Source organism: Cicer arietinum, chromosome 3, assembly GCF_000331145.2.
Source record: "Cicer arietinum cultivar CDC Frontier isolate Library 1 chromosome 3, Cicar.CDCFrontier_v2.0, whole genome shotgun sequence".
NCBI lineage: Eukaryota > Viridiplantae > Streptophyta > Magnoliopsida > Fabales > Fabaceae > Cicer > Cicer arietinum.
In genome coordinates, this window is record NC_021162.2 from 46,439,818 (window position 1) to 46,448,002 (window position 8,185).

General features: G+C 30.9%; 1 protein-coding gene across 1 annotated transcript in view; it reads right to left on the minus strand.

Moving 5' to 3' along the window:
* Nucleotides 1-5,344: 5,344 nt before the first annotated feature.
* LOC101491113 (elongation factor G-2, mitochondrial) overlaps nucleotides 5,345-8,185 on the minus strand; it is a 14,651-nt gene continuing 11,810 nt past the window's right edge. Inside the window, exons 16-21 of the mRNA XM_073366095.1 lie at nucleotides 8,075-8,180; nucleotides 7,817-7,937; nucleotides 7,580-7,680; nucleotides 7,433-7,493; nucleotides 5,805-5,858; nucleotides 5,345-5,712 (exon numbers count right to left, since the gene is read on the minus strand). Coding sequence (XP_073222196.1) covers nucleotides 5,608-5,712; nucleotides 5,805-5,858; nucleotides 7,433-7,493; nucleotides 7,580-7,680; nucleotides 7,817-7,937; nucleotides 8,075-8,180 — 548 coding nt within the window. The 3' untranslated portion in view covers nucleotides 5,345-5,607. The remainder of the gene's footprint in view (nucleotides 5,713-5,804; nucleotides 5,859-7,432; nucleotides 7,494-7,579; nucleotides 7,681-7,816; nucleotides 7,938-8,074; nucleotides 8,181-8,185) is intronic.

The following is an 8,185-nucleotide window of genomic DNA, read 5'->3' on the forward strand; positions in this document are numbered from 1 at the left end:
GATACTAACTTAATATAATATGTTCAATTTTTATATTGCAGTACTTTGCCAATTCCAGTCCATCATATTCTGAGGAAGATCTGATGGAATTAAAGGAAGAATGGTGTCAGTACGTGCTTGACATGAAAATTATTTGATTTTCTGGGAAATAGCTTGCTGCTGGGCAAGGGAAAGCGCTGTAAAATGTACAACAAAAGCGCTGTAAAATGCACACCCATAATATGAAATTATGGGTGGGCATTTTACAGCGCTTTTTTGAGAAAGCGTTGTAAAATGCAGACCCATAATATGAAAATTATGGGTGGGCATTTTACAGCACTTTTTAGAGAAAGCGCTGTAAAATGAAGACCCATAATATGAAATTATGGGTCTATATTTTACAACGCTTTTTTGAGAAAGCGTTGTAAAATGCAGACCCATAATATGAAAATTATGGGTGTGCATTTTACAGCGCTTGTGTTAAAAAGCGCTCTAAAAGCAGACCCATAACTCATATAATGGGGTGCATGTTACAACGCTTTTTTGAAGAAGCGCTGTAAAATGTTGTTGTAAAGCGCTTTAATGGTGTACATTTTACAGCGCTTGTGTTAAAAAGCGCTCTAAAAGCAGACCCATAACTCATATAATGGGGTGCATGTTACAACGCTTTTTTGAAGAAGCGCTGTAAAATGTTGTTGTAAAGCGCTTTAATGGTGTACATTTTACAGCGCTTGTGTTAAAAAGCGCTCTAAAAGCAGACCCATAACTCATATAATGGGGTGCATGTTACAACGCTTTTTTGAAGAAGCGCTGTAAAATGTGCATAACAAGCGCGCGTTATATGTACATGTTTTATAGCACTTTTTTAAAAGCGTTGTTGTATCATTTACAGCGCTCGATTCCACAGCGCTTGTTTTTTTGAAAAAGCGCTGTAAATGGATTAAAAAAAGCGTTGTAAAATGCAGTTTTTCGCGTAGTGTACCACTTGGCTAAAATCAGTTTTACTCATCAAAGTCTTTCAAATAAATTTCCAAATCTAGTTTAAAACACCTTAAATAATCAATGACAACAACTCTTATGATTTCAAACATTAAACGACTCCAATTTTAATTTAAACAACCATTAAAAATCACAAGAGAACTTTTTCCTAACTTCTTTAAAGTACATAAAATTTGTACCACTCAAATACTTTTGAACCAAAACAAACCACAACAATTCATTTACCACTTTATTTCAAAACTTATTTAAAAAAATTTGTCATGACCTTTTCCTTCTTATCTCTTTTACTTAAAAATTTTAACCCAACAAACATAAAATATTCAGAGTTTTCCCCACCGCTAATTTGGTGTCAACAATTTCGATTCATTTTTGAGATTCAAGGAGCTAACTACATAAACATAAAGAATTATAAAATTTACTTCAAGGTTACATTACTCAAGAAAACTAATCAAAATATTTTTTTTTCAATCACTCACTTACTTTAAAATCTTCATTCAACAACATTGATTTTTTTATGTTATCAAACCTTTTATGAATTATCTTGGTCTTAAATTTGTTATGAAATTGTATGACAGGTTGTAACCAGATTTGATGTTGAACAATTTAAGAAATGCTTTCTTAATTTTTCTAATGAATTAAGGGGGAAGAACTATTTAAGCGACTCAAGAGATGTACTTGTTGAATAGAAGGTTGCCACTTTTTTATTCATAATTGGTCATAATATTCGTCATAAAGTTGCTCCAAACCGCTTTCAGCATTTCACATAATCAACCTCACGTAATTTCATGGAAGTGTTAAGGGTAGTGTGTCAATTGAAAAAAGTAATGACAAGACAAGAGTGGATAGAATTTCCTAAAAGAATTAAGAATAGTTCAAAATATTATCCTTGGTTCAAGGTATGCATATCATATTATTAAAGTTATTTGTGTTTGGTTCACTTATCCCTATTATTTTTGTTCTCGTTATTTTTGTTTGTGTTATACATTATAGAATTGCATAGGTGCAATAGATGATAAACACATAAGTGCATGAGTTCCTACAGATAAACAAATTTCATGTAGAAGTAGAAAGACAATAATCACGTAAAATGTCATATGTGTTTATGATTTCAACATGATGTTTACATATGTATATTCGAGGTAAGAAGAAAGTGCACAAGATTCATAATTTTTTTGGATGTAATTACAAATCCAAATGTGGGATTTCCATGGCCATATAGAGGTAAATCTTAATATCATTATAAAATTATGACATGTTGATGAATTTAACAAGTAGAGCTAAAATATTTTTTATAAAGGTTCATTATATATCGTTGACTATGAGTATCCATTTACTAGAGGTTTGGTTGCTCCTTACAGGGGTGAAAGATATCACCCACAAGAATAAAGAGGCTAGTGTAGACATACACTCACACACTTATTAGGGGTGTTGAAAAATATATTTCCTATTTTGAAATTGATTTCTCCTTATAAACCCTTCAAGCAAAGACTTATAGTGATAGCTAGTTGTGCTATTCATAACTACATACTAAGTAGAATTTACCAAATGAATTATTTAACATATAGAAAGCAATGGATCATGTTGAACTTGAGAGGGTGACTGAAGGTTCAGGAATAAAAGGAACGATTAAATTTATTTTATAAAAATATGTATCAAATAATAATCAAGGAAGAACAATAATGGACAAGTGTATATTAAAATCTTTTAATAAAAATATATTTATTAACGATATTAAAATGTTTTATTTCTATTTAAATGTTGTTAGTTAAATTTTTCTATCTTTTTACTTTTATTATTTAATATAAGTACAATTATTTAATATAAGAAAAACAGATTTTGAAAATTGTCCAAATAACTTTTTTAATTCTCTACACAAAAATTATAATAAAAAATTAGATTATCAAATAGATTTTTTCTTTATTTCATCTCTAAAATCATTTTTAAAAACAAATCTCTCAAACAAATTTTTTCCTTAATTCTATTATTTAAACAGTTTTCTAAATTAAATTTATAAAACAAATCTTAAAAACTAAAATGCAAAATTGTTTCAAACAGATCAAAATTTATCTTTATTTTTGTTGTTAAAAGTGTTTTTGCAAAGAGAAAAACAAAATGATAAATAAATCTCTCTCTTTTTTTTTTTTTTGTTAAAAGCATTTTTGAAGAAAATAAGATGAAATTACTAATGAGTATTTTTTTTTGTCTAAAAAACACTCACAAATGTAAATTCTCGATTGACTTATCTTTCAATTTAATTCTGAAATAATAAAACTTATTCTCTTGATAATCATGGTTAAAAAAATATGTAATTAGTTGCTAGTTTGCGAATGCCTATGAATACTCTTAATTTTAATTACTCTTTTCACATTTCTCATCAGTATAATTTCACCTTCACAAATATAATATAGTTTGATTTTTGTCTCTTCTCCTTCTATGAATATATGTTTTCTAACAATCTGTTCCAGTATTAGTTGTATCATTCAAGCCCTTGATTTTACTAGTGAATCTCAATTTTTCATGACTGAATAAATTACTAGGAACTCATGTTTTTTTTTTTTTTTGACGTCTAAGAACTCATGTTATGATTTTTCAACATTTCTTAGTTTGTATTAAGGATTTAATTTGTGCATATTTTTAATGTAAAACTGTTTTACACATAAATTTAATCACATCATATAAATATATTTTTAAAAATATTTAACAAACACGATTAAATAACATTATGATATAATTTTGATTAGAAGCATGCGTAAAAGAAAATTACATTATTAATGCATTAAAAGTATCAAGTTATTGTATTAATTGTGCCATTAATTAAGCTCGCCTACTAAGGGTGTAATCATCGGTCGCTTTGATTTGATTTTTGGATATAATCTAATAAAAAGTAATTAGTTTGATTATGATAATTTTTGTTCACGAAATTCGAATCACACTAAATCTATTAAAAACAGGTTGGTTATGTTTAATTTGATTGTGTTGATATTTTAAAATTTTATTTAAAAAAACTAAAATAAATATATAATTGTAAGAAAATATGAATGTAACATTTTTTAAGATAAATATATTAATATAATATAAAATTAAAAAAACATAATAATTATGACAAAAAGAATATAATAATAAAATATAATAGTTTAATTTAAATTTCAGATGAACGATTTTAAATAATACAAAATTAATATCTAAACTAATATATATTAAATTTAATTGATTTAGTTTGATTTAGATTTAAATAAAAAGAAGAAAAAAAAGATAGAATCAATTTAATTGATTTGATTTAAAACTTTAAATTTATCGGATTGGTGTGATTCTAACACTATCACCTAGGGGACACTGCAGGGAGCTGGATCCAATAAAATTACAACTGTTGATACTTCATATACTCTTTATCTTGTCTAATACTTGAAGACAATTCACAATTTGTATCTCAACAGCTATTTCAACATTTCTCATTTGTTTTATTTGGGACTCCATTTCTCATTTGTTTTATTTGGGACTCCATTTCTCATTTGTTTTATTTGGGACTCCACGTGAGTTATCGCATTCATTGAATCCAAAACACTCCGAACACAATTTATAATATATCATTATTATAATAAAAAAATATTTAATGTCAACAGATCAACCTTTGACATTCAAATAAATAATTTTGAATTTTGATTAATATTATTAATTATTTTTTACTCATTTAATGATAAGATTTCTAATATACTATATTAATATCAATAAGTTAATATTTAACATCCAAACAAACAATTAGATAAATTTAAATGTTTTTCATAAAATTTAAAAACTTAATTATACATAATTATTTTTTTTACTAACTGTAAAAATAATTATTTTTGTTTATAATAATATCTGGAGAGAGTATATTGTATCTCTTCTCCTCTATACACACAATCACTTAAATTAAATTTTTCTTCATCCATTATTTTTGCACCATCAAGATGCAAGGCTAACAAGCTTTTTAAAGGCCACATACAAAATATAAATATTTTCTCTTCTCCATTTTTGTTCTTTGTTACAGTCTCCTCCTTCAGCCATCTAAGACTCAGAACAACATTTTTAAAATCAAATACCAAAAACGTGGTTGGTGAACTGACTGACCCGCCAATTTTCTACCGGCTTAGCAGTTAATCCACAGATTTTATGTATGAGAGGTTCGTGCCCGTGAGTGGACTGGATGTATCGGCCCAACCGGTTGATTCGGCCAGTTCGACCCAGTCTTAATTACCTTGTCTGTTATAATCTAAAGATATTCAAGTTTTCAAAGCCAACACGGACTAAATAACCCTAGATCACTGAGATTATGAATCTACGCATGCTTGAAATGGAATACTTGTAATAAAAGTACATAAAAGAGCTCTGAATCAATACTAGAGACATTTTCACGAAGAGGCTAACGAGCCTGCATAACTTACATCTTACAGAAGCCAGATTACTGAGAACTATTTCATCTAATATTAAATTATGCGTACACTATCACAATTATAGCAACTTTTATTTGCTTTCAAAATTTGGCTGACCACAAAAAATGAACCAAACCTATATCCTATATCATTGTCACAATTCTTTTTCCTAGATAAATTATCCCCAAAAAAATTAGGGCCGTGTTTTCAAGAAGGCCAGTCATTCAGCTGCCTTATTGCCCTTGCATGTGTTTATCAATTGGGTCTGTACATCATGAGAAACAGGTGAATGTTCCTTATATTCCATTGTGAACTCACCCTTTCCCTGCAGTTATTTGAAAGAAAAAACACTAAATCAAAAACCAAATGCAAGGTCTCATCAAAACATGAAATATTTTTGGGTGACATGATATTCACCTGTGTCATCGAACGAAGAGCTGTAGAATATCCAAACATATTGTTAAGAGGGACCTGAAATAATTCACAACAGTAGCCAAATTTGCAAGTCAAATGGACAACAACTTAATGCTAAAAGCAAGAACTCCATCAACCTTTGAAATAAACAAGCGAGAACCACAATAATCCAGTAAATTTGATCTTTCAAAATAATAATTTTCCACCATTAGATTTTGCAAACAAATCATAAACCCCATAAAATCCATTGGTGCAACTCAACCCAGTTCTGCAAGAAACTTACAACCCGTTGCCAGTTAGCATGTTAAGCTTTTGCAATGAGGGCTGTCCAGAAGCATCACATCAAGAACCCAAAGTCATTTTTGTAATGTGTTGTTCAAAGGAGGGGAGCAGAATAACTCTCCTTGTTTGGTTCACAAGGGGAGGGAACGGAAACTAATTTACTTTTTATACCCTTAAAACCGTTTTTGCTACATCTTAGAATTCTTACTAGCACGAAATCAACCGTGAAAGATAACTCTAGAGGTGGTGACGATTGTGGATCCTAATAAGAACTATTTTGGCCATATCTCAAAACGATGTGGGATTTCAACAAACCACATCGCACCCGGCACAATGAAGGTGTTAGAAGTTGCAATGAAGGTAGACCAAGGTGGCCCCAGTGAATGCGGTTAGAATTTCCAGCACACCGGCTCATACCCTACACTAACCCCTATGTTGTCAATAGCCAATCAGGGGTTGCAGGGCGGTGGTGCTGTTCCATGCAACGCTTTTGGCCGGCAAGCCGCGTCCAATGGCGGCAATGCTTGAGGTCCAATCGCGTGCAGTTCACAGCTCAAAACCCAGTTTGCAATGCCTTTAGGGTTTTTTGGGAAAATATCACAATTATCCTAATTTTTTAACCATTGAGATTTAATATTTAGGGCATATTGGTCATTTTGAAGTGATTTTAAGTTACCTAATATTAAATTAGTTGTTGCTATATGGCTTTTACTCTTCTCAGCTTCGTGCCTCCTCTCTCTTTTATTGCATTCTCTTCTCTGCTTTGGTCTGTGTGAAGCTCAGAAGAGTAAAAGTCACACAGCAACAATAATATAATATCATGTCACTGAAAACCACTTTGAAATGACCAATATGCCCTTCAAATTAAGTCAGAACGGTTCAAAATAAGGGCAATTGTGATATTTTCACAAAAAACCTTAAAGGTGGTCGTGAACTGGGTTGAGACACGAATTGGGTCTAAACGCATTTTCTATCTCCCTTTTAAACTGTATTTGGAACAGAACCAAAGTGGAGAATAGTGATTTACACACCCTCCATTTCTCTTCCCTCTAAAATTATGAACCAAACATCGTAGAGTTAAATTAATCTCTCTCCTCCCATCCATTCCCCCTGGTTAAGGGCCGTGTCATGATTCTAGATGCACCAACGCAAACCAAAACATGCTACTATAGGTATTTACGCCTTCTAAACAATAATATTAGCACAGGCTGAATGGTAACTGTACATGAAAAAAGAGTCCAATTATCATCGTTGATCAAAACTAATTAACTTTATACGGTCAAAGAACAACCATGATAACTAACCTCCAAAGTAATTAAAATGTTTTAAGAGGCCTGTTAGGTACTTACATGAGCTGTAATTACGGAATCATCTCCTTCCTGATCATTGCCAACAATCACCCCTTTTCTCCTTTATACATTATAAAAGTATGTCAGAAAAATCTGAAAGTTTACCACAAATAAATAATATCCAGAAAAAAGGTAAAGCATCCTCACTTGTTGAGGTCACCGGCAACAGCTCCCTGAAATTCTGTTGGTACTTTCAGCTCAACAAGCATAACAGGTTCTAATATAACTGGTCTGGAAGCTGGGTAACACTATTATACAAGACAGCACCACAAATTGTCAGGGAATAAGACCACCATATATATGTGAAGGAATCAATAGACAACTACAAAGATAATATGTGCAATGCTATTTATAAAATATGTATAGATGGTGAATGAAAATGACCTGTCTAAAAGCATAGATAGAAGCCAACTTAAAGGCAAGTTCACTGGAATCAACAGCATGAGCAGCACCATCTGTCAAGACAACTCGGAGATTTTCAACTGGATGCCCAATTAATGCCCCACTGTGTGAAGAGCAAAATTTGGTTTGGGTTTTTCCATACAAAATACAAGGTTAATCATACTTGCACCCCAAAATTGTATAATATATATAATTATAATGTACAGAGCACAATTAAACAACTACTAAAATTTGACTCACGAGTTGGCAGCTTCTTTAAAACCTTTCTCAATTGCAGGGATAAAATTTGATGGAATAGCCTGACCAACAAGCATGTTTTCAAATTCAAACTTAGTTGCTGACTCAGCAGGA